Source organism: Panthera pardus, unplaced genomic scaffold (assembly GCF_024362965.1).
Source record: "Panthera pardus isolate Hobbes unplaced genomic scaffold, ASM2436296v1 HiC_scaffold_26, whole genome shotgun sequence".
NCBI classification, from domain to species: domain Eukaryota; kingdom Metazoa; phylum Chordata; class Mammalia; order Carnivora; family Felidae; genus Panthera; species Panthera pardus.
Window position 1 is genome coordinate 15,194,418 of NW_026526832.1, and position 26,606 is coordinate 15,221,023.

Consider the following 26,606-nt stretch of genomic DNA (forward strand, 5'->3'; position numbering starts at 1 on the left):
GAGCCCAGCGTGGGGCTTGAACTCACGACCCCAAGACCAAGACCTGAGCCAAGATCAAGAGTCGGACACTTAACCAACGGAGCCACCCAGCAGCCTCAAAGGGTTCTATTTGTTTATATATACAGTATTTTTGACACAGTGGGAAAGAGGGAGAATGAAATTCTCGTATTCTTCTATACTGTCAAAGACAGCTGAGAGATAAATAGGCTTCAAATGTGAACTCTTGCAACTACTGGATTAAGGCTCAAGTACAAAAAGTTTCAATATTCTAAAGAAAAAATAGGAGATAGAAGAGAACCATGACAATATAAACTTAGCTTTAACTCATTTTTAAAGGAAAATGAATAATTTGTTTCAGTTTGAATTAGTTTTGGCATATAAGGCATCAGTTGCAGAACTCAAACTGAAGAGTTACCAAAGCCCATTCCGACATCTTTTAGAAACTAAAATAAAGCAAAAAAACTTTGAATAGAAACATTATTGGTAGAATGAGGCTGATGTGGTCCATGGATTGCTGAAATATTTATACTTAAAAAATATTTTAGGAGGATTTAACTATAATAGATGCAGGCATACATGTGATACTCTAAGATAAATTATAAGTATGAAACACAAAGTCTAAATTCTACTTCTGTCACTTATCCCTCACATGAAACTGATTTCTCTTTAAATCTAATAGCCTCAGATCTTTTTTTTTTTTTTTTCATATCTAGGTTTTCCTTGCCCTCTCCTCTTATTCTACCTCCCTCCTAACTCCCATCACTCAGTGTTAAATAAAATATCCTTATATTTTCTGGCATTCTTTTCCTAAATACTACAATGAATCTACCTTTAAAGATCTTCCCTCTATTCTAAACCATCTTTTGACCTAGACTGGTAAACTTCTGAAGACCCTACTGTAACCAGATAGTGCAATAAAACAGTGCTTCTCTAGGAAGAGACGATGGTACTCTTCACCCTCACCAAGGATCCTTGGATGTTCCTAAGTGGTGGTACAGCATAAAGCAGTTAACAAAAAACTTCCTTCCACAAACACATGGTATTTTTGTTCTTAAACAGAACTCCTTCCTATAACTCTTTTTTTTAAATAAAGATTTTTTTTAAAGCAATCTCTACACCCAATGGGGGGCTCAAACTCAGAACCCTGAGATCAAGAGCTGTGTGTTCCACCGACTGAGCCAGCGAGGTGTCCTTTCCTAGAACTCTCTTAACCTCCACTGTCCTAACAATCAAAAACCATGAATGCCTGTCCCTTTCCTTAAATCCAAAGGAAATAGGTTTCAACAAAACTGAAATTCTAGAACAGTTTCTGCAGTTGACAGTGGTGAAATATTGCAAATGAACGGCAGATTGGTTTTTTTTTTTTCCTTTCTAACTGACAATGTAAGTGAACACCTAATTGAGGTGGGATAGAAAAATGTTCTTTGGTAGTTACAGGAAAAAGAAGATCTCAGCGTACCAGAGGGAGAGATGAAAGGAGGGATTTTCAAAATGTTTTAAGACATCTTCTAACTTCAGCTCTCATCTTCCATAAAAAAATTTTTTTCATTAGCAATCAGCATAGGTTTGAAATGCTTTAATCCTTTGGGACTCAGTTTGTTCATCTGTAAAATGCTGATACTAACAGTACTTTTAACTCACAGGGTAGTTGTGAGGATTAAATAGGTAATACACATAAACCTAATAGTACAGAACTTGGTGCACAGAACCACTTAAAAACGTTTAAAAAAATCTAAAGGATATAGATTTTGCTTTCATTCAAAGTGGGAAAGAGGGAGATGGAAAAAAAAAGATATACATCTTTGCTTCAAGTTTTATTATAAAACGAGCTATGTAAGTTTTTCCTGTTCATTTAACATTTCAATTTAGAAACTTAGAGGCAACCTTGTTATGCTGATTTACATAAAATCAAACAAGGCACAAATTTCACGTTAAACTAGAACTTGATAGAAAAGCACTTGGGAGTCATTCTATTGATAAAATGCCTGTCCTGTAACTTCAAACAAAATGCCAATTTAGCTATAATCCGATGCAGCTGTTCCTTTCAAAATTAAGTCACCATTTGTTCTTTTTTTTTTTTTTTTTTGACACTACAGTACTTTGCTTTCATTAAAAGCTTCTAACAAGGCACAGCTTCTCCGATACCAAAACCTTTTGGAAACCTGGCTCAGAGGAAGCCACACACTGTTTACAGTGCTAGAAAGGATCCGTGTGGTCACGCTAGGACAACTGTCACTGTCACTAGCACGTCCGGCTGTCTCAGGGACTTGGGTCATGTCGAAGTGAAGGGGAAGGCTGGTGTCTGAAACAAAGTCGACAGCTAGGGTGGCTGAATGGGGGGAGGTTTAACTGAGAACAGGACGAGGGTCTGACCGCGGTGAAGCCGTCTGGTGGGGTGGATCAATTCCGAGGGTGCACTGCCCACTCCCAGAGCAAAGGGACGCAGGTGTTGCCATCCCTCGGCAACCCCACCGCTTTCTTTCTGGCGCCGCCTCCCCCCCTCCCCTCAGCCCCCTAGTTACCTTTCTCGTCCTCATCGATGCGCAGGGCAACGGAGATGTACTCGAAGGCCTGTTTGTGGAAGGCTCGGACGCGCTCGGCCTCCCCGCCCGGCACTGGTGCCGGGGGCGAGGCCGAGGCCGGCGCCGGCGCGGCCCGGGAGCTCCTCTTGGCAGCCATGAGGGCGCGGGAGAAGCGCTGGCAGAGCCACACGAAGAGGAGCCCCAGGTGGAAGGCGACGAACCGCAGCAGCGCGAAGCCTATGAACAGCGGGTAGGAGAAGTAGTACAGGTTTCGCTTATGCGGCGACTCGGGCGGGGGGGCCGGCCTGGGGGCGGGACGGGCGGGGGCCAGGCAGGGGGGCGGAGGCCTGGGAGGCACCGGGCTGCTGCCGCCGCCGGAGCCTTTCTTCTTCCCTCGTCCACCCGGAGAATTCATTCACAGCTCCCACTGCCGCCGCCGCCATAACCCGCCTCCCGCAGACCGACGGCGACCAAGCGACGGCGGCGGCCACTGGGACGGCGAGGGCCACAGACGCCCGCGCGCCCGCCGGTCCCAGGAGCTCGGCACCTCCACGCGCTGCTCGCAGGCTCCGCCCCTTTCTCCGCGCTCGGCCAAGAGCACAACCCCTTTCCTCCTCCAGCGGTCGGTAGCTACTGCCCCTCCCTCTCGGTGTCCTCTCAGCCTCCTGGTAGCTCCGAGCGGTGACCGCGCACGCGCACGCACACCCATGTCTTTCTCCGGCGCGCGCGCGCACGCCGCCGTCTTTGTTGACCCGAGCTCCTACTGCGCGTGTGCAGTTCCCGCCCTTTGGGCCCTTCCCAGCGGGACTACTGTTCCCAAGGTACAGTTCGGCTACGTTGTCCTCAGGGACTGGTCGCTCTACTGGCAACGCTGTCCCCGGCAACTGCTTAGCGGGGAACCTTGGTCATCAACTCCTCAGCGCAGCGGGTACAGCTGCGGCTTGGGGTCGTTCTGCTAGTTCGCAGGGCTCCTATCTCGCACTGTCATCGTTTTCTTATATTTCTTTCAGCATTTTCTGCCAGTCTTCCGCAAGGGATGGTTCACCTGTGTTCCATCTCAAAAGTAATGGGTACCATGAAAACACTCTCAGTGTCCATCTATAGGAAAATGATTAAATGAATTTTGGAATACCTATATGTAATTCCGTGGACCATTTAAAAAGAATGAGGTGGACCTATATGTACTGATAAAGGAAGGTGTCCAGGATATATTAAGTGAAAATAGGAAATTACCGATCGGTGTGGTATGATCCTATTTTGTATTAAAAAGAAAAAAAAAAAGTAAGGGTACCAATCTGGGAATTATTATCTGAGAAAGAAGCAATTGTAGAGACGTATAAACTCAAGGTCACCGAAAACAAAAATGTTAGCTCACTGGAATGAAGTGAACGATTCTAGAGGTTTAATTAGTATGTGTTTAGATGTCTATTTTGAAGAATTAATTCGTTTGAATAGGGACATTCCTAGGTTTTGCACAGTAATAACCCCACAGCTTACTAAAGAGTCCAGACTGGGCCCTTTTTTTTTTTTTAATCTACTGGATGTCCCTTCCTTTGGGGAACTACCTACCCACTTCTGCTGCCTGTATTCCAATGAGCTGCAAGCAATGAACCCAACCTCCCAGATCACAGAAGTGGAAACATGAGGTTAATATACTCTCCTACAAACTGGAATCTTGGATGGACACACTGGGATAAAAGATAGTAGGAACTGAGTTGCTCTAAAGAGCTAGTCTATCAGTTCATCTCATTGAGATCCCCAGAGCTGCCAGTCTCCTGGACTGGTCACTTGATAGTGTAACCTATCCAATAAACTATTCAGCCTGTATCTCTATTTCTCTGTTTCTCTCTCTCCCTTTCTCCATCTATCTCTCTTTTGTTTCCTCTCTTTTTCTTTTTACTTGGGTTAGCCATAGTTGTTTCTTGTTGCCTAAAATTAAGGAATCCTAACTGATAAAGTCCCCATTGTTGACAGAATGAGGTTTATAAATGCTTCATGCCAGCTTCCAAGAATCTCCATATTCTGGCCAAAATTTTGTCTAATTTTTTCCCACCACTACCTCCCTACAAACATAGGTTATTGCAAAAATGACTTACCCCCTGTTTCGCTACAACTGCTCCCCACCCCTTTGCCTGCCTCTGTGCTTCTGCCAATTCCTCATTCTGAAATGTCCTTTCCTTCATATTTGATTAATTTCCATTCCTGACTTTTCTCTTTTGAACACCATAGTACTTTTGTTGTAATGTGAAATCCCTTATATTTATACATGTATCATGCAAAGAAAATATGTGTAACTTAAATGTACAAAGAAAAATAATGAAACAAACAGCATCCAGTTTAAGAAAAACTAATGTGACCTGTTCCTTGAAGCACTTTGTGAGCCCCTCCCTAATCTCAATCTCCCCCTTTCGAGGAAGCTGCTGTCCAAAATTTTGTACTCATTGTTCCTTTGCCTTTCATTTTAGTTTTGCAATGTCTGTATGTATTTCTATAGAATATATTGTATAGTTTTGCCTGGTTTTGACCTTATACAAATGCAACCATACCACATGTATTCTTAATTAGCAGTTTTCTGCTCAATAGTTAAGTGTTTGTGATAACTCCTTGTTGATTTGTATAGGTATAGTACATTTATTTTCACTGCTATGTGGTTTTCCACTATATGAATTTACAACAATTTATTTTACCATTCAACTGTTGATGGTGCCAGTTTTGTTTTGTTTTTCCTTAAACAACTTTTTAACTTGCCAAGACATGGCATACAGTAGAGTGGATCTGGAGTCAGATTGGTTGCATTTTAATCCCTGCTCCACCACTTTCTATGATCTTGGACTAGTGAGTGACTCAGCTTTCACATCTATTACATAATAACAGATTAGTGCCTGGAATGAAGTTGCTGCTTGATAAGTTGGTGAATGAAGAAAGGTTCTCTCACATCTACACATATACTATAATCCACTAAAATGAATTACTAGCAAGTTTCCAAACATTCATTGCTCTTTCCTAGGACCACAGTTATCCTTGTGTCATTTTTCTTTCCCTTAGAATTACTTCTCCTCCTACTTCCACTGTCAAAATCTCTCATGGCTTAACCATAATGTTATCTTCTTTTCTTAAATATTTATTTATTTTGAGGGGGGAGGGGCAGAGAGAGAGGGAGAGACTGAGTCCCAAGCAGGTTCCATGCTATCAGCACAGAGCCCCACCTGGGACTTGATCCCACAAACCATGAGATCATGACCTGAGCTGAAACCAAGAGTCAAAAGCTTAACCGACTGCGCCACCCAGGCACCCCTGTAATGTTATCTTTTCAATAAATCCTTCCCTTATCACCTGCAGCAGAAATGATTCTATTTTTTAATTCTTATGACAATTTGGTTGTGTTACTCTATGACTCTTCTAATATATTGCCTTGTGTGACAGTTATTTAAATGCTTTATCACCTCCTGGTATAGATGATAAACTTATTTCAAGGCAGTGGCCAAACCTTACCCATTTTGGCTTACTTTCTGCACCTAACCTGATGCCTTGCTTATAGTACTCACTTAATAAATACCAACAATTTGAGGGGCGCCTGCGTGGCTCAGTCAGACTTCAGCTCAGGTCATGATCTCACGGTTCATGGGTTTGAGCCCCACATCAGGCTCTGCACTGACAGCTCGGAGCCTGAAGCCTGCTTCCAATTCTGTGTCTTCTGCTCTCTCTCTGTCTCTCCCCTGCTTGTGCACACTCTCTCTGTCTCTCAATAAACATTTTTTTTAAATTAAAAAAAATCAATAATTCAAAAAACAATTCAAACAGGTAATTGTTGTAAATATCTGTTGCTGTGTAATAAGCCACTCCAAAAATTTACTGGCTTAAGATTACAGCCATTTATTTACTCATGATTTTGTGGATGAGCAATTTGGGCTGAGTTTAGCAGGCAATTCTTCTTTTGGCCTTGCCTTGCCTGAGGTCATTCATGTAGATGTTAGTCATCTGATGGCTTGATTGAGCCTGGGTGGCCTAACTATCCTCACTCATGTGCCCAAATGGCAATGGTAACTGTTGGCTCGGGTATGTGTCTCCAGCAGTATATTCCAGACTTCTTTACATAGCATCTGACTTCAAGAGAGCACGTGTGGAGGGGCGCCTGGGTGACTCAGTCGGTTAAGCGTCCTAAGCTCAGGTCGTGATCCCACGGCTTGTGGGTTAGTGTGCCCAGCAGCATTAGGCTCTGTGTCGACAGCTCAGGGCCTAGAACCTGCTTTGGATTCTGTGTCTCCCTCACTCCCTCCCCCTTCCCCACGCACCCAATCATGCTCTGTCTTTTAAAAATAAATAAATATTGGGGCGCCTGGGTGGCGCAGTCGGTTAAGCGTCCGACTTCAGCCAGGTCACGATCTCGCGGTCCGTGAGTTCGAGCCCCGCGTCGGGCTCTGGGCTGATGGCTCGGAGCCTGGAGCCTGTTTCCGATTCTGTGTCTCCCTCTCTCTCTGCCCCTCCCCCGTTCATGCTCTGTCTCTCTCTGTCCCAAAAATAAAATAAAAAACGTTGAAAAAAAAATTTAAAAAAAAAATAAATAAATAAAAATAAAAATAAATAAATATTAAAAAATATATATTAGGGGCACCTGGGCGGCTCAGTTGGTTTAGAGTTCGACTTTGGCTCAGGTCATGATCTCATGGTTTGTGGGTTTGAGCCCCACATCAGGCTCTGTGCTGACAGCTCAGAGCCTGGAGCCGCTTCAGATTCTGTGTCTCCCTCTCTCTCTCTGCTCCTCCCCTGCGTGTGCTCTCTTTCTCTCTTGAAAATAAATAAATGTTTAAGAAATTAAAAAAAAATTTTTTTAAAGAGAGTATGAGTGGAAGTGCAAGTTCTCTTAAAGCCTAAACCCCACAGCTGCACATTGTCATTTCTGCTGCATTCTGTCATCAAAGCAAATTGCAAGTCCAACTCCAAAGCCAGAAATGGGAGAATAAATTCTACACTTGATGGAGGAGTGACAAATTCACACTGCTAAGGGGGAATTTCTGTATGGAATTATTGTGGCCATCTTTGCAAATAATCTACCCTAGTGATTATGTGTAAAATTTCCTTTTATCTCAAGTTAAAATTTCAGCTTAAACTGTAGATGGATTACTCATCTAAGAAAGCATTTCCCAACCATTTTGCTGAATCACAAAAACCTTCTTAGTTTTAATCATGAGGTAAACTAACACAATTTTAGGGTAACAGGAACAATATGATGATGACTATTACTACTGCTAATATTTATTGACTCCATATTCTGGGCTAAGCAGGTTAACTTATACTGTCTCATTCAACCATCACTATTTGAGTTAAGCATTGCTGTCTACATCTTTAAAAATAAGGAACCTGAAGCTCTAAAAGTCTGTTACTTGCCCAAACATCACATATTAAAGATACATACTACTTCAGGAAGTTAAGAAAAATGTTTTTACATAGTCTGTTTATATATTATTAATTATGAAATAAATATATCTTTGACCCCTAGAGCAGGAGTGATCTTTTTTTTTTCCTTGGCGTACAGGTGTTAAGTCTCTGGCCTCTGGCCTCCCACTTGCTAGGTCTCTGCTATTCACTTGTGCTTAATATAGACTGTGTCAATATACCTTTTCCAATTTTTTGTATGGTGAAGATATGGGATTGAGAGTCAGAAAGACAGGTTTGGTGTTCTGGTTCTGGCAGTCATTAGCTGTGTAATGTGGAACATATTCTTTAAGTAGTTCCTCTGTAAAATGAGTGGAATAAGAATTAAATTACAAAATGAAAGAATTCACTTAAAGCCTTCAGCATGATATCTACGATATAAGAGGTATCAATAAATTTTCTGTCTTTTACACCTACAGTGCTGTTCCAGAAATCAGACTTTCCTGGGATCTCAATTTTTAGTAAACTCAATACACATCTTCTGCCTCTTGGAATTATACCCCAGTCAAATCCATTTTCTGAATTGACATCTTCCTAAATTTGTTTCAAGAAGAACAGTGCCTGGTTGTTATCCTGGCCTTATAGTCTGCCAGGACTGAAGATCCTAACCTTTTCATTTAACCTACAGTGGGACAGCCTCCCAGTTTGCAGATGGTAAGGACTTGCAGGACACTTAATCTTAAATGGAATCTGGGCCAGTTTCACCAGGACAAAAAGGAGGAGCTGAGTACTGTGCTAACTAATCCAGGACATTTGGTCATTTTATCACTTTAACCCATTAACTTATTTACAAAGTGATTATCACCAGATAGTTGTTGTTTTGTTTTGTTTTTTTTTTTGGTTTTTTTTTTTTTTGGCTGTTTTAGCTCTACTTCTCTTCTAAGGAACTCCTCAAACCTTCAGCTTGAGAGACACTGGATTATCAGAAGTAGGGTCCAATGACAGATATTAAGGACCACTTTTCAGAAAAGTTAAGAGAGAAACAAAAGACATGGTTGAAGGTGAGAAAGGGAGGAGTACAGTAACAGTTGGGGGATTATTATCCAATAGCTGTGTTAAGCAAAAACCTAATTGTGGGCAATTAATCATTTCTCTGTATTGAGTCCACATTGTGATGCATTTTATTCATTTACTTGTTCAACAAATAGATATTAAGCACTGACAGCATGCCAGGCAATGAGTAAGGTACCAAGATTATAGGAGGGGGTAAAATCAGATTTATTGTCTGATACACTAAATAAAAAACTCAAGTAGCAACTAGCAACAGTGATGAGACATATACAGGAGTTCCAGGTGTGGTTGCGGTATTCAAAAATGTATGTATGGTATGAACAATGAAATTTATGAGAAATCAGAGTAGCATCCCCTTATGAAACAGGGCTGCTGTTAATCAGCCCCAGCTGATTTTTACTTTTCGAGAATATGTGCTGTACTGGGGCACCTGGGTGGCTCAGTCGGTTAAGTGTCCAACTTCAGCTCAGGTCATGATCTCCTGGTTCATGAGTTCGAGCTTTGAGTAGGGCTCTGTGTTGACAGCTTGGAACCTGGAGCCTGCTTCAGATTCTGTGTCTTCTCTCTCTCTGCCCCTCCTTTACTCATACTCTGTCTCTCTTTCTCTCTCAAAAATAAATACACATTTAAAAAAACTAAAAAAAAGAATATTGGCGTACTGTTGCCAGATTTTTAAAACATCTCAAGAGAAATGAGAATTCTCAATTTTTATGTGAAATCTATAGCTGAGGAGATATGGGCTCAAAATTTAAAAACAAACAAACCAAAACAAAACTGAGACACCAGTTTGAGATTCTCTGTTTCACAGAGGATTTGTTCTTAGTGAAAGCGTGAATGAGCTCATGGTTTTGAAATAGTAGTAGGTGTAAGAGTACAAATTGTTACCTAACCTGCTCAACGTGAGTTTTCAAGCTGTGATGCTGTGGAACCATAAGCAGAGGTAGCTAATACAGAATTTGAAATGAATGCCCTGAAATGGCCATCCAGATTATGAGACAGTACATTCAATCATCACTTGGAGTACTTGGTTATAGTAATACACTCTTACATTTCTGTATTTATGGTGGGCAGGGCATGTTTAGCACACATGAAAAGCAGGGTAATGGGAACTGTTAGCACCAGGTGAGTGTTGGGGCATGCCAACGGAATTGTCTGTTTTCAAACCAACAGCAGTGGGTTTAGGAAGCCTTCTTTATCCTTGAGATCTTCCTCTCCACTTTGTCAGGTTAACTCATTTCCTATATTCTGGTAATGATACCTAAGTTTCTCCATTTACTCTCCTCATTACTGTTTCAGTCTGTATTATGTCTTCCTACTCCTCCCAGCTTTGCTTAAACACCGATTCTTTGTTAATACTGCTCCAAAGACATATATCTCAACCTCATGTGAACTTCTTCAGAATTCATTTTCTATATCATTTATCTTAACCTTTAGGCGGTTATTATCTTATATTGTCATTTAAATGTATCATGTATATGTATATATATCTAATACAAATTAACTAGAATACAAATTTATGAGGGCAGGCACTGCAATTTATATTTATCTTAAATTCCCTGAGCGTTTGAGATCCTCAATATCACCTCCTGATTTGTTAGAAGGACTCATAGAACTCAGAATATAGTCATACTTACAGCTATGATTTACTTTTGAGAAGTTTTTTAATGTTTATTTATTTTTGAGAGAGAGAGAGCAAGAGAGAGAGACAGGGTGTGAGCTGGGAAGGAGCAGAGAGAGAGGGAGACACAGAATCCAAAGCAGACCCCAGGCCCTGAGCTGTCAGCACAGAGCCCAATGTGGGGCTCAAACCCATGAACTGCGAGATCATGACCTGAGCCGAAGTCAGACCCTTAACCAACTGAGCCACCCAAGCGCCCCTACAGCTATGATTTATTAAAGCATAAGGATGCACAGCAAAATCAGCAAAGGGAAAAAGGCAGGTGGGGCAAAGTCTGGAGAAAACTAGGTGCCAGCTTCCAAGAGTCTTCTCTCAGTAGAGTCACACAAGACACACTTAATTCCTCCAGCAATGAGTTCTGACAACAATATTGTCCACCATGACAGTCATCGGAAACTCAGCTCTTGGGTTTTACTAGGCACCCACTGACCACGGTGTACCAAAATTCCAGACTCCTAGAAGGAAAGCTAGTGCTTAAAAGAAATTATAGTGTTTGCACAAACAATTTAAGTCACTCTAATCATTTAGGGAAGTTTTGTATTTGTGTGGGGAACTGTTTATCATTCAAATTCTCAGATACCAGGCTTTCTGCTTTGCACAAATATATACATGCAAAAACAGATTCTTAACTATACATTTTCCTACAACATACATTGTTTTTCACATAAAATTATGTAACAAATGTTTTTTTATGCCAGTATCTGTAGATCTGTCTCAATCTTTTCAATGGTTACACAGTAGCCCATTGTATTGAGATATCTTAATTTAACCTACCCCCAATCTTTTCCTGCTAAAAACTATGGTACAATAAATATCTTTCTATTTGTGCATTTTTGTATTCATATGGGATAAAGTCCTTCACAGAGAAATGCTGTGTTATAGTGAAAATTCTGTTTTAGTTTATCCCTTTTATGGTAAGCTCATGTTGAAATTGAACTCTTTACATAATATGCAGTAGTGAATGTTTTTTGACTGACTAGCCAGCATCCAATCCTTTCTTTCCCCTTCCTACCCATTCTAAGATTTTCTCTTATAGAACCAACCCTCTTCCATTGTACCATGTTCATACAATTCTGGTGGGATCAACTACTACCAGGAATGGGCATTAATTCAGGTTAGCACATCACATCCACATTATCAACATAACTGGTTCAAGACGGATAGATTAAAGGAAAGTTCAGGTTTTTGGTACATGAGTAAACCTAAGAGAAGTGATGCTTTCTGTCTTTGAATATGAAAAAGAAAGCAAGCTGTCCTGAGTACTTGTAGCAATGATATCTTGACCATGAGAAATCAGCCTGAGAATGAAGGTGATATATAGAAGAGATAAAGGTGAGAAACTTGTAGATAAACAGTATAAAATCTAAGCCTGGAGGCACCTGGCTGGTTCAGTTGTAGGAGCATGCGACTCTTGATCTCAGAGTCATTAGGAGAGCCCCATCTTGGGAGTGGAGATTTCTTAAACAAAATACTTAAAAGCTATGACGAGGGTGCCTGGATGGCTCAGCTGGTTAAGCAGTCCGATTTAGGCTCAGGTCATAATCTCGTGGGGTTTGTGAGTTCGAGCCCTATGTGGGCCTCTGTGCTGACAGCTTGAAGCTTGGAGCCTGCTTCAGATTCTGTGTCTCCCTCTCTCTCTCCCCCTCCCTGGCTTGCACTCTGTCTCTCTCTCAAAAATAAAAAAATAAACATAAAAAAATTTACAAGCCATGAATAGAGTGTGTTAGCTACCCACCTTATTACCACTGGAATTTTCAGTTGTTACTCAAAAAGTCTTGCTTGTTGTTTAACAAACTGGAGTTGGGATTTGTTACTGGAATCCCAAAGTATACTAATACATTTGTCCTCTATTTATGCATAGCTAGGAGCACCACTTTTGGAATTAGGTAGATCTGGGTTAAAATTTCAACTAGCCGTGTAAGTTATGTAACTTTATATGACATTTTCTGAATCAATTTTATTATTTTATGGGGATAATTGTATTTACTTTATAAGGGATTAGAATATTATGTGGTAGAATATGTAAATCATTTCACAGGGTGCCTGAATCCAGTTGGATGTTTTTTTTTTTTCACCCTAGTTGGACTTCTAATTCAATTTTTTTCTGCATTCTCTTATACATGAATACATCAGTAATGCATTCTGATAATGATACTATAGAGAAACACTTTACACAATAATCTGGTATTATTGTGTAGTAAATTAGGTGGCATAACTACCAATTTCTATTTTACTGACCAAGTTTGTCTTTAAGAAAAGAAAAGGTTTGGGGCATCTGGTTAGCTTGGTCAGAGCATGCAACTCTTGATCTTGGAATGGTGAGTTCTAGCCTCATGTTGGGTGTAGAACGTAAAAAAAAAAAAAAAAAAAGAAAAAGAAAAAAAAGAAAGAAAAGAAAGAAAGAAAAGGGAAAGAGAAATGATTTCAACATGTATTAATATGGAATGGCTCTGGGTGTCTTAAAATTAAAACATATCATACTTATATATTGTACTTATTACTTAATAACTCATGACCTATTTATAAACATACATTTAAGTTATTTGGATTGTAAAAGGAAAACATAAAACATAAAATCAACACTTTTTTTTTAAAAGATTTTGTTTTTAATTAATTTCTACACCCAATGTGGGGCTTGAACTCGCAACGCTGAGATTAAGAGTCACATGCCTTTCCATTTGAGTTAGCCTGGTGCCCCTAAAAATCAACACTTTAAAAAAATTGAAAATCTCTTAGGAAATTTTGGGGAAAAATCTAAATATAACCAACCTCTTATGTGAAATGGAAATAATTGACAATTTAGGGACTGGGAATTATAGGAAGTTTAGCTTTTTTATTTTTAGTACTCTCATTGCTAAGATCATGGCTGTATCATAAAAATCTGAATACACTCTATTCATGTCTTTAAACAGCCCATTTGACATGTTCCTTGGTATATCAACATTTCTGAGATGAGGATGGTGGTAAGGGTGCTTGGGCATGGGGTTTGGTAATGGAGACAAGGGACTTACGGGTAGAGTAGTTGTCTTCTAATATTAGCCACCAAAAGACACTTCCTTGGAAAGCTATTAAGCAAATCTGGAATATACATTTCTAGGTCTTCTTCAGAGGTGGTTGGTGTCCCTGTGCACAGACTATTCTCAGGAGGGTCTATTTATATTCAATAAATTCTATGTATTCCTCTGCAAAGACATTTGTGTTTGTGTGTGTGTATGAGTGTGTGCTGAATCATGCTCTTTATTTGAGCACTTTCTCACAAATCAAAAGAAAAAAGACTAGAAACAACAAAAAAGGTAGAACATATTCTTATAAAGAAGTAGTAAATGTAGATAAAATAGAATGTTTCACTTATGTACCTTCACACAATGCAGTTTCTTCTGTTTTATCTCATTTTATCCTCAACATGAAGAATTGTTATCCTAATCTACATGTGAAAAGACATGAAGCTCAGAAGAGTTCAAGTATTTGCTTATTTCCATGTGACAAACAAGTGAAGGAACCAGGTTCTGATATTCATCTAATCCCAAATCAAGCGTTCTCTACTACACATATTGCATTATTCCAAATAGGTATCATCTAATAGGTTAATATTTTATAAATGGGATTTTCATCAAGTCTATAAAAAGGTTCAAGCACAGTAATTTGTCTTTATTATTCTAGATTCTAGAATTCTAGTTCTAGAATCTCTAAACTACTGTCTCCCTAAAACCGCAAGAAAGAAATTCTAGAGTAGTGCTTTGGCGCAAGTGCTTGCTTTCCTTATAAATTCACTTCTTTGGAAAAAAAAAATTATTGAATATAAGAAACAAATACAAAGATGAATGTAATAAGATTTTTCCTTTTGAAGAACTAAAGAATCTAATTGTGTTTGACTGCAAACAATATATAAGGCAGAATGAGGTAAGCGCTGTAACGGAAGGACATAACAGAAGCAGATGAGAGTGCTGAACCGAGTTTGGTACTCCAAGTCCAAATAAGAGTTCAATGTTTTTCTCATTCTTTGCATTTATCCCTCTCTAGAGAGTACACATTATTGCAAATTTCTGTCATAATTATGGTTCTCAGGGCCCATCCTCTTTAGAATCTTTAATTTCATATAAGCACTCAGCATTCTGCAGTCTCTTCAAGTAACTTTACACTTCCTATCTCTTTTGTGCTAGTTCATTTAAATCATCTGTAGTTGTCATGTTTTTCTCCCACCTCTCTGTGGCTATGTCTTTTTCTCTGAATTTTTCAAAAAGTTGTAAATGTAAAAATTTTAGTGAAGCTTTTTGTAAACCATACTTAGAAGTCTCTTCTAGATTGAGAGAAACCTGGCTGATAGTTAATTGTGTGTGTGTGTGTGTGTGTGTGTGTGCGCGCGCGTGTGCGTGTGCATGTATTTACCAAAAGGAGCAGCACGTATGTATATATGTGTGTGTATATATATAGAGAGAGAGCACACAAACACACGCATATATACAAAGATATATATAGTCTTTAGTAGTTTCAGCATATATATTCATACTCAGCTTTGACTATGAATCAACTCCATATATGCTGTGAACCTTATGAAGTACTAAGTTATATAGGACAAGGTCCCTGCCTTAAAGGAGCTCAGTCTAGCTTCCCATTTTACTAAAACTGTTGGTATTTAGAAAATATAAATTCGCAGTTCTCAGTTACTTTCTGGAATTTGGAAATATTTATTATGCACCTATTGTGTTTTGGGAAATGTATGGACATATGCTGATATAGTAATGCACATTAACTATTAAGTATCCCAACTATTCTCTAGACTTATTTGCTGTTATTTCCCATGCCTGAAAAGTATTTAATCTTAATATATGTAGTTGTCAATTTCTACTTCCTACACTTATGCATCCACATCTTTGCATCAGTCCTACATGAAAAATCCTCAAAGTGCCACATGGTAACTACCACCAAATACAATACTAATCAAGTATACTTTACAAAATTAAACTTTAAAAATGTACCCACAAGTCTAGTTACTAAACAAATTTATTTCAGATCTTTATCAATTCAGTTTTTGCAGAGTAGCAAAATAAAGTTGTATTCTACCTTTTTCAAAATGTAATATTATAATCATAAATATTTCTGTATTTCTAGAGTAATGACTTTTAATAGTCTACATTCCTTTATATTGATATGACATAGTCTCCAAATATTCCATGTGAAGTTTCCACATTTTCATATTACAAGTGCAGCTACAAATGGGATTGTTGAATCAAAGGTAGGAACTTCAGTGTATCACTTTTATTTACATTAAAATAAATGGAATTTATTGAAATTAAAACAATCTTGTTTGCTATTTACAAATTGTATGTAGGAGGCATATTATCCTTTGTGTTTTTTACAAATACAACAGTATCAATAGTATCACACTTTGGAAAGCAGGTTGCTTTTTGCTAATTTTGATACAAGTGTAAAATAGCTTTAACATCGCATATTCACAGATTTAAGGACTTGACCAGAGCTTACCATGAAACCCCTAAACACTGCTTCTGCCCCCATCTGTTTAGAGTAAAACACTGACATTCTTTCGTAGACTGCTTAGCTTAGGTCTGATTTTTTTAATAAAAACCACCCAGCGGGTGGGTGATTTTGATTCCGCGCGGAAGGGCTCCGGCAGAAGCTTTCAGGCAGCACCGCGGCATGGCGGGGCTGAACTCCTGCCAGTTGCGGTGGTCACTGGGTCTGCAGCTGGGCTGGCTCTTGCCTTGAGTGGGCAAGTTGAAGGACGAGTCTCTCGCGACCTCTTGGACCACATTTTGACCAGGACACTGCGGACCGCACAGTGCAACGTAAACTCAGGACAGGACCAAGGTACCACCCCGCCCCAGGTCGGCTGGGGAGTTCTGCGCAGGCGCGGCAGTCGTGCGACATCCGTCACTTACGGCTGAAGCGGTTTGTGCTGGGAGTTGGTGGCGCGGTGCAGGGCTCATAAGAACGAGCGGCTTGGGCGCGGGTAATCAGCTCCCTTTCCCCCTTTTCCCACTTCTTCTAGGTTCTTGGGACTACCGCGGAGCTTCCGGACCTGATGCGGGCGCCCTGTCTTGGACTGTCCCACCTTGCTCCTCTACTGCTCCGGGTGCTCCCGCGCCCAGGTGGGGGTGAGGGGCGGGGTCGGGGGCTGGGCTGGGCTGGACTCCATCCTGGCATCTTCGTGTTGAAATCTCCCGGGTAACTCGCCGTTCTTCTTGTTTTCCAAGACTGGTTTCCGGGGATTGTGACTTGCAGGGTCCGCCATGGAGCCAGAGCAGATGCTGGAGGGACAGACGCAGGTACCAGGAGGCCCTGGCTTCAGGGTGGCGGTGTGCAGCGAGAAGGGGCGGCTCGTGTCTCAGTGACCTGTGTTTTGTTTTCTAGGTTGCAGAAAACCCTCACTCTGAGTACGGTCTTACAGACAATGTCGAGGTAATTCGCCCAGTTCTTTTGCCGTTTCTGAGCGTCTCTTATGTGCTGGAGAAAACTTAGGATCCATTTTTACCAGGTTGCTTTGCACAAGGGAAAACTTTTATCTCAGCATGAACCAAACAGTATCAAGTTATGGGTAGCTTGTTTTATTAGTGGTACTAATGCCTCGTGGTATACAGAAGTCCAAATTACTTTTGAGTCAAGAGTTTGAACTTCTGAAAGTGATATAAAGAAACGAACATGCGTCACCAATGGAGACTGTTAGAGTCGTTTTTGCTTGGTGGCTATTGATGAATCTGTTGGGATATTCTTTGGAAAAATTGCGCATTAAAATTACACCCATTGTCTTTGTAGCAGAATAGTGTGCTGGTGGAATGAATAAGTGTTGCGTTCTTTTTGCGTTCAGTATTAGATGCCTTTGGAAGTTGTAACACACATAATAGACATTGTTTTTGTCTTACACATTGAAGTCTGAATTCAAAGAGTACACACAAAAAACATACACAAGTGGATATACTTTCCCAGAGCTTTTGCATATAAGTGCTAGGAGGTTGTTTAAAAGTGGAAGTTAGGGGTGCCTGGGTGGCTCAGTGGGTTAAGCATCCGACTTTAGCTCAGGTCATGATCCCACCGCTGTGGGTTCGAGTCCCATGTGGGGGCTCTGTGCTGACAGCTCTGAGTCTGGAGCCTGCTTCAAATTGTGTGTCTCCCTCTCTCTCTGCCTCTCCCTCGCTCATGCACTGTCTCACTCAAGAATAAATAAACAACAACAAAAATTAAAAGAAGAAGTTATTTTGTAAATGAATGAGTAAATGCTAGAGCAAATGAATTAGCCAAGGCTGGGTGGGATTGGTTAGGAAAATAGAGGCTTCCAGGAGATGTGTATGTTTTCTTGGAGGAGAAAAAAAAATAGGGAAAGACCTTGCCAGTGATTAAGTTTGGATAAATGAGTACAGGAGTATTTCCAAGCAAAGTAATAATAGTAGCAGCTACTATTTACACAAAAGAAAACTTTGTGTAAAGTAATTACACCAGTTTGTGTTCTATTCCTTTAAGAAACTTCTTTTAAGGCATCAGCGCAATCTTTCTGTGATGGTGCTTGTGTACGAAGGCAGAGCCATGATACGGTACAGCAGTGTTTCCCAAAGTGTTTCTCTCAAGTCCTCAGACCAATTTCCATGGAAAAGTGAGGAAAAAATGAGTGGAGGGAGTACTTGATAATGATACATTGTTTGGTGATTGGTCTTCCTGCTTTTATAATTTAAAAATGCCCATTCTCTTGGGGCGCCTGGGTGGCTCAGGTCACCATCACGCAATTCCTGAGTGTGAGCCCCACGTCGGGCTCTGCTGACAGCTCAGAGCCTGGAGCCTGCTTCGGATTCTGTGTCTCCCCGCCCCTCCCTTCTCTCTCTCTCTCTCAAAAATAAGTAAACATTAAAAAATGTTTTGAAAAAATGTCCATTCTCTTATGAATTAATGGTGGTAGTAAAATAATATATTTATTTATTTGTAAGTTTTTACTTTGGAAAATAGAGTTCATTTCCCTATGTTGGTCCGTTCGTTAATTGTGTAATTTTGAATTTGTTGTTTGTGATATCTGAAAGTTTGGAAACCACTCAGCTGCTGCTACTTTCTGTCTTACTCCATTTTGTTTCCTAATTTCTTTTTGGGGGCTTGCTTTATGGTTTATAGCATGCAAGTCTCGCTTAACAATTTACCTTCAAGTGGTATTATTTCTTTTAGTGTGCAGTGTAAGAACCTTAACGACAGTGTTCTCCCATTGTCTTTCAACTGGCCTTGTGCCACTGTTATATACCTTCTACATATTTTGTAAATACCATAACTCATTTTTATTTTTATTTTTTTTAATTTATTAAAAATTTTTTTATTAGTTTTCTTTATTTTTGAGAGGCAGAGAGAGACAGAGTGCGTGTCGGGGAGGGACAGAGAGAGAGGGAGACACAGAATCCAAAGACAGGCTCCGGGCTCCGAGCTGTCAGCACAGAGCCCGATGCAGGGCCGAACTCACTAACCATGAGATCAAGACCTGAGCCAAAGTCGGTCACTCAACTGACTGAGCCACCCAGGCGCCCCCATTATTTTTATTTTTTTTATTTTTTAAAGTTTATTTATTTGTTTTTGAAAGAAAGAGAGAGTGCAAGCGGGGGGTGGGGAGAGAGAGAGAATGAGAGAAAAACCCAAGCAGGCTCACTGTGCAGAGCTGGATCCAGGGCTCAAACTCTTGAACCATGAGATCATGACTGGAGTCAAAATCAAGTGTTGCTGCTCCCTTAACTGACTGTGCCACCCAGGTGCCCCTCATTATTTTTATTTTCTTTAAAAAGTTGTCTTTAAAGAGATTCAAACAATAAGAAAAAGGAATATTTCACATTTACTCACTTATTTACCATTTACCATATTTACCATCTTGACTCTTCATTCTTTTGTGTAGATGGAGATTTCCATCCGGCATCATTTTCCTTCTGCCTTAAGGACTTCTGTTAACATTTCTTATAGTGTAGGTCTACTGGTAAGGAAGTCTTCCAGCTTCTGAGTGTCTTAAAAAAAGTATTATTTTGTCTTTATGTTTATTTTTTGAATTTATTTTTTTGTCTTGAGATATTTTTGCTGGGTATAGATTTGTTCTATTGTCTTTGGCTAACATTATTTCTGGCAGGAAATCTGCAATCATTTCTGTCTTTTCTTCTCCATACTTAATGTCTCTTCTCTTGGTGTTTTTAATTTTATTACAGGTTTTAAATAATTTGATTATGATATGTCTTCGTGTGTTTTTTTTTTAAATTATTTTTATGCATCTTGTGCTTAGGATTCATTGAGTTTCTTGGATCTGTGGGTTTAGAGTTTTCATGAAATTTGGAAAAATTTCGGCCATTATTTCTTCAAATATTTTTAAATACTGTTAGCTTAATTTATTTACGTTTTCCTTTCCCTTCTTGGAGATGTGGAATATATTATAATAGCTGGTTGATGGCATTGCCTATTCTATCATCTGTATCATTTCTGGGTCTCTTTCTGTGGACTGAATTGTTTTCCTCATTATGTGTAGTAGTTTCCTGCTTCTTTGCTTGCCTGGTGATTTCTTACTGGAGGCTGAGCATTATGCATTTTATCTTGTTGGGTACTGGTTATTTTTGTATTCCTTCAAATATTCTTGAGCTTTGGTCTAGGACACAGTTAAGTTACTGAGAAACAATTTGATCCCTTTGAGGTTTGCTTTAAGCTTTTCCAGGTGAGACCAGACCGACCTTTAATTGAGGCCTAATATCCTTCTCTTGCATCTCCCCCAAGGCTCCGTATATTATGTGGTTTTCCAGTTTTGTGTCACAGGAACATGAACTATTCCTGGTCTTGTGTGAGCTCCGGGGATTCTGTCTCCTGCTTATTCTAGGTGTTTTTTTCCCTTAGCCTTGGGTAGTTGCCCTACATCCATGCCCTGATAAGTACTCACCTGAAGACTGTAAAGCAGTCTCTTTAGTGTCTTTCTGCACATTTCTCTCCTTTCCATGTACTCTTCAGTACACTGTCCTGTAAATTCTAGTTGTCTTGATCTCCCTGAAGTTTCTTTTTTTTTTTTTAATTTTTTTTTTTTTTTTAACGTTTATTTTTTTTTTGAGACAGAGAGAGACAGAGCATGAACAGGGGAAGGTCAGAGAGAGGGAGACACAGAATCGGAAACAGGCTCCAGGCTCTGAGCTGTCAGCACAGAGCCCGACGCGGGGCTTGAACTCGTAGACCCTGAGATCATGACCTGGGCCGAAGTCGACTGCTTAACCGACTGAGCCACCCAGGTGCCCCAATCTCCCTGAAGTTTCAAGTCTGTCTTCTCAGCTTGGGGAGATTGCTGGGCTCTGCTTTGGTTCTTTCTGCCTTGCATCCTATATGTTTTCTAGCAGGAAGCAGTAGCCTACGACAATCATAGGGGTCACCTTTTTTTTTCCCCCCCTGTTTTTGTGATCATTGTTCTACACCATTAACATCTTATACCTTTTTTTGGAGGGGGGTGGATTTGTGTGTGTGTGTGTATATATATATAGATTAATTCAGGATTTTGGCTTAACTAAAATTAAGCATTAGCAGTTCGCACATAGTGCATATTCATTAAATATTTGAATGAAAAATGAGAGGATTTGGTCAAGGGGTTTTATTATAAGATATATAGGAGTTAATCAGGTATTGCTTAATTGAAGCAATTAATTGCTTCCTTATTGAAGGTATTGGAATGTCATGTAACTGACTAGTTTTTGTCGTATATGGGCATTATCTGTTGAAATTTACTGAGGAACAGTAAGTTTCTTAATCCATGAGCAAGTAAATAGATATTTTATACATTAATTAAGTACAGAACATTATCATCTTACTAAGTCTCAAAATAAGATGGAAAAATCATCAGCCTGATTAGAGTTGTTGCCTGACATAGTTGTGGGAAGTGTCTTTGGAAATCATGGTACATATATATTGTAGGTATATGATTAAAGTTTTTTTGTTTTTTACCACTTTTTACAAAATAAAATTGTCTAAAAAAGCTAAGTCTAGAAAATGTTTCTTTGTTGTCATTGACTCATTTATATCCAGTTTGAGTATGATTGAAGCAAAATTTCATTTTTTTTTAAAATTTTTTTTACATTTATTTATTTTTGAGAGACAGAGTGAGACAAAGTGAGAGTGGGGGAGGGGCAGAGAGGGAGGGAGACACAGGATCGCAAGCAGGCTCCAGGCTCTGAGCTGTCAGCACAGAGCCCAGCGCGGGGCTTGAACCCACAGACTGTGAGATGACCTGAGCCGAAGTTGGATGCTCAACCGACTGAGCCACCCAGGTGCCCCAAAAGTTCATTTTTTAAAAAAGATTTTAAGTAATTTATACCCCCAACGTGGGGCTTGAACCCACAACCCTGAGATTAAGAGTTGCATGCTCCAGTAACTAAGTCCTCCATGTGCCCCAAAAGTTTATTTAAATGAAAGTGTTCTTAATAGTGGTTTGTCTTGTAGATAGCCACTTATTTCTAAATTTCTAAAATGGTCGATTTGTAAAAGAATGCAAAGTTTTTCAGTAAAGATGTCAGATGAATCTATGTGAAAGACCTAAATTTGGGGGTTTCTAGGAGTAATAGTATAAGTCGTTTCTTAAACATCATTTAAATATCATATTAATGATCTTTTCCATATGATCCTCATTTTTTGACTATCATTTACTTAATATTTTTTCTTAATTCTGTTCACTTTTAAAAATCATGAATGCATTTCTTTAAAAAAGAAACCAATGGAAAAACATTCTCATTTGATAGAGGATAACCATAAACAAGAAAATAGTGAATGTGAAATGGTGGGGATAAGTTTTAGCTATATTCTATTGCCATTGGAAAGCTCTGAGCCTGAAGCCTGCTCTCTCTGTTAAGAGTTTAGCAAGTGTTGCTAAAGTGTTACACACCTATTACTACGGAAGTGAGACTTATCCTTGATAACTGCCTGTGATGAAAGGATTGAAACAGGACTAGCTTTCTCACTGTGATTCAGTGCTACTTATTGTCATGTCCATATTTTTTGAAGCATACTGTAGGAAAGTATTCTTATGAAAGAAAGAAAAAGCACTTGTATTTATTCCTAAACAGGCAGAAGGAGAGAGAGAAAGAGTAGAATCTAGAGATAAGACATTAAAAGAATAGATACTATGGTGCCTTCAGAGAAGAAAGGCTTAAATGAAATTTAGAGATGGGTCTGATTTTATTTTGGCAGAGAGATTTGCCCTACCATACCAACTCTGGTCATTGATTTGCCTTTTCTACTTGTCATATTTCCATTATTTTTTGTTTAGCACTCAATCTAGTTATTTGTAATATACATGCGTGTTTTTTGAATCCACTAGAGGATAGTAGACAATGAGAAGATTAATGCAGAAAAGTCATCAAAACAGAAAGTGGATCTTCAGTCTTTGCCAACTCGTGCCTACCTGGATCAGACAGTTGTGCCTATATTATTACAGGGACTGGCTGTGCTTGCAAAAGAAAGGTAAGATAGTGTCTGCAAATGGAGTTCCTGGAGAAAGCAAAATAAAGGCTTCCCTAAGTGAAATCTCATTAGTTATCATTAGTTATGTTTAATTATTTCTCGCAATATAAAGAGTTAATAAAATAAAATATAAGTCAGCCCTAATATCATCAATTAAGACACTTTCATTTATCTCTACTGATCTTAGATCATATGCATATTTGTAAAGATTTGCAATTGTGTACATGTAATTTTATCTCCTTTTTACTTAATATTATAAACTAAAACTTTTTCCATATCTCTGCATAGGCTTTGTGATTATAATTTAAATTATAACAATATTGCAGTTAGCCATTTTCTTATTGTTGAGCTCTTAGGTCCAATTTCCTTTGTTATTATAGGTTAGCAGGCAACCTGTGTTATATGTTTTCATGCCTCTTTTGCTTTTGTTTCATTACTTTCTTATGATAAATTTCCAAGAGTTGATTTGCAAGTTTGAAGAACATGACTCTTTTTATAGTGTTTGACACATAATACCATTTTTCCATCCAAAAACTCATCCTTAAGTTTCTTCCATTATCATAGTCTTAATAGCGTGACTGTTAACTTTTCTTGTCAAGGTATTTTGATTTATATTTCTTTATTAGCAACATTACAGTTTTTTCTGTACATGTTTTTTCCTAGTAATTCTACCTAAATTCTTTTTGTATAAGCAAATCCAATAGGGAAAATGTTTTTATAAATTAGTTATACGTATAAAAGAGGATTTATTTATGACTGCAAGTTATGTCTCGGCTCTAATTCTGTCAATTAAAATATGGGCATCTTTTATATTTTCTTGTTCTTTACAGAAAGCCAATATATTAGAAATTATAAATATTAGTTTAAATGCTAGAAGGAAAAATTTGAAGAAGTTTTTAAGTAACATGCTATTATTAAAAACCATTTTTAAGGAAGGAATTCTGGCAAAATTATTCATGAAATTAACCATAAATATTATGTGAAAAATGTTGTTTATGTCTAGGCAGTTCAAAAGGCTATTTAAAATGGTAAAGGAATGTTTTGAGATCACTGTAAATGAATTCTAAATACGCCTTTTCATAGTAGGATTTTAAATATCTGATTCCCCCAATTTTTCATCTTTCATCTTCTTTTTTCAGCAAGCATAATCTATGGAAAAGTGATAAATAGGAAATGACATCTTCTGTTAACATTTTTTCCTAGTTTTATTGAGAAATAATTGGCGTATATCGCTGTATAAGCCTAAGGTATATACCACGGTGGTTTGATTTACATATATTTTTGATATGATTACCACAGTGCATTTAGTTAACATCCTTCATCTCACATAGATGCAATAAAAAGGAAAAAAAAAAATGAAAAGAAATTCTCCTTGTGATGAGAACTCTAAGATTCTACTCTCAACAACTTTGCTGTCTCTCACACAGCAGTGTTAGCCGAGGTCATCGTGTCAGATATCACACCCCTGGTGCTTGCTTATTCATCTTGTAACTGGAAGTGTGTGCCTTTTGACCACCTTTCTCCAGTTCCCCATTCTCCCACCTCTTAATTCTAAAAAAATATGTTTTAACTTCTCAGATGTGCTGTAGGGTAGCAGTATTAGAATTATTATTGATTTAAATATTTGAAGTAAAATACAGGTGACTTAAAATATAATAGAACTTACTTGTCCAAATGAATGTTGATTCCTTTGATTCGTTTTTTGGGAGTTCATCCACTCGTCTCACTGATGCTACAGCCATTTTCCTATATTGTTTTTGTACTCTTATTGAAGGATGATACTTGTGGAGAAAATTGTGCATGTCATAGGTGTACACTTCGATGAATTTTCAGAATCCAAACATACCCACAAAACATGCAGTCAGATCAAGAAACTGAGTACTGTCAGCACCCCAGAGTTCTCCCTGGTGACCCCTTTAAGTCTTTATTTCAATATCCTGGGTAATCGTCATCCCACTGTCAAACATTACATTTTTGAAACTTTGTGTTTTAGAATTGAGTTTATAACCAGATTTAAGTCATACAAAAATCTCAGCCTCTTTAAACCATATTGTTGACTAACTTGCTTGTCTGTTTCACTTACCATATTTACTACAAATGGCCTTTGAGTGTAAAATGAAAATTAAATTTAAAAAGATGTGTTTTTGTTAATGGAATAATACATTTAAATTAATACACCTAGAATATAAATTTCTAAATTTTGGATTTCTTTTCCCTTCCAGACCACCAAATCCCATTGAATTTCTAGCATCATATCTTTTAAAAAACAAGGCACAGTTTGAAGATCGAAACTGACTTATTGGGAAGAACAGAAAAAATTTTGTTTCTACTGTAGATTTACATGATTAAGAGGCAGCTTTAATTGCCAAGATTTCCCCCCTTTTTGGAAGTATAAGAACCTTCAGGACAACAGAACTTATTTCCGGAATTGCAGAAGAAAACATTTCCCTTATTTTGATTTAATCACAATACTTATTTAATGAGTGTATTCTGTGCAATTTTTTTCTCAGATTGTCTTTAACTTTGTTTTTAAAATTACCTTCAAAATAAACTGTTAAAACGTCATTATTTGAAAGTAGTTTTTGTTCTCTATGACAAATATTTTATATGGTTCAGTTATTTTCATGAATTGCTTCTTTCTTGGGTCTTAGAATGCTGCAAAATTTTACAACAGCATGAAAATACAACAGAGTCAAGTTTAACATAACAATCTCAGCCAGTTTTTCTCTTTGTTGTCCCTGGACCTCCTGGAGGGTGGGATCTGGGCATCTTCAGTTTTTAACATCACAGGTGATTCTAATGCACAATGAAGTTGGAGTACTGATAGAGGCATTGTGGAGGGTGTACAATATCCTTCACTGCTATAAACCTTAATGGTAATACAATAACAGCTGTCGTTTGTTGCAATTCTGTGTGTCAGGCATAAGTACTATTTTACTTAAATTATCTTTAACATTAGCAACTCTACAAAGTAGATATTGTTATTCCCATTTTGCAGATGAAACCTTTGGAGAGGTTAAGTGACTTGCTCAAGACCACACTGCTGGTAAGTGCTTGAATGGCATTCAAACCCAGTTCTGTCAATGTGTTGTTGGTAGCTAAGTGAGAAGTACTTGTGCAAGTTAACATCATTGCTGCTTTTTGAATAGAAAACACCAGCCAGTCCTTTCTGGGGGTCTGCTCACTTTGTCCTATATGAAGAAATTAAATAACTCATTAGCTCAGGAAAAAAAAAAAAAATTGTCTGAAGAAAGCCAGGCAGGAAAAATATTCAATAGAAGTGGTTCTCAGTGGGGAGTGACTTTGCTCTCTCACCCCAGAGGACATTTGCTAATGTCTAGAAACAATTTGGTTATCACAACTGAAGTAATATGGAGTTTTACTGGCATCTGGTGGATAAAGGCCAGAAATGCTGCTAAATATCTTATAATACATAGGACAACCTGTGTGCCCCACCTGTCCCCAAGAATTATCCAGCTCAAAATATCAACCAGTGCTAAGGTTGGGAAGCTCTGGTTTAG

At 38.7% G+C, this 26,606-nt stretch overlaps 2 protein-coding genes across 6 annotated transcripts in view; one reads left to right on the forward strand and one right to left on the reverse strand.

The window, feature by feature from the left end:
* SPAST (spastin) overlaps positions 1-3,163 on the reverse strand; it is a 52,503-nt gene extending 49,340 nt beyond the window's left edge. For 2 of the 4 annotated variants that reach the window (XM_053891025.1, XM_053891024.1), the window contains exon 1: positions 2,523-3,163. In XM_053891025.1, the coding sequence (XP_053747000.1) occupies positions 2,523-2,937 (415 nt within the window). In that variant the 5' untranslated portion in view covers positions 2,938-3,163. The remainder of the gene's footprint in view (positions 1-2,522) is intronic. The other 2 variants (XM_053891023.1, XM_053891022.1) reach the window with 2 other exon arrangements.
* A 13,347-nt stretch (positions 3,164-16,510) lies between these two features.
* DPY30 (dpy-30 histone methyltransferase complex regulatory subunit) lies at positions 16,511-25,650 on the forward strand. 2 transcript variants are annotated; one of them, XM_019448085.2, is made up of 5 exons: positions 16,511-16,612; positions 16,857-16,928; positions 17,014-17,061; positions 22,943-23,085; positions 25,308-25,650. In XM_019448085.2, exons 2-5 carry the CDS (start codon positions 16,893-16,895, stop codon positions 25,378-25,380), a joined length of 300 nt encoding a protein of 99 aa, XP_019303630.1. In that variant the 5' UTR covers positions 16,511-16,612; positions 16,857-16,892; the 3' UTR covers positions 25,381-25,650. The 2 variants fall into 2 exon arrangements, with proteins under 2 accessions (XP_019303630.1, XP_019303636.1); XM_019448091.2 differs by having other exon boundaries at positions 16,545-16,751.
* Positions 25,651-26,606: the final 956 nt, after the last annotated feature.

What these genes read in the sequence shown, in the direction of transcription:
- DPY30 (XM_019448085.2), top strand. Translation starts at nt 16,893, where the DNA reads ATGGAGCCAGAGCAGATGCTGGAGGGACAGACGCAG. An exon ending in TGCTGGAGGGACAGACGCAG is followed by an intron (nt 16,929 to 17,013) that starts GTACCAGGAGGC and finishes TTTGTTTTCTAG; the next exon opens with GTTGCAGAAAACCCTCACTC. An exon ending in GCTGTGCTTGCAAAAGAAAG is followed by an intron (nt 23,086 to 25,307) that starts GTAAGATAGTGT and finishes TTTCCCTTCCAG; the next exon opens with ACCACCAAATCCCATTGAAT.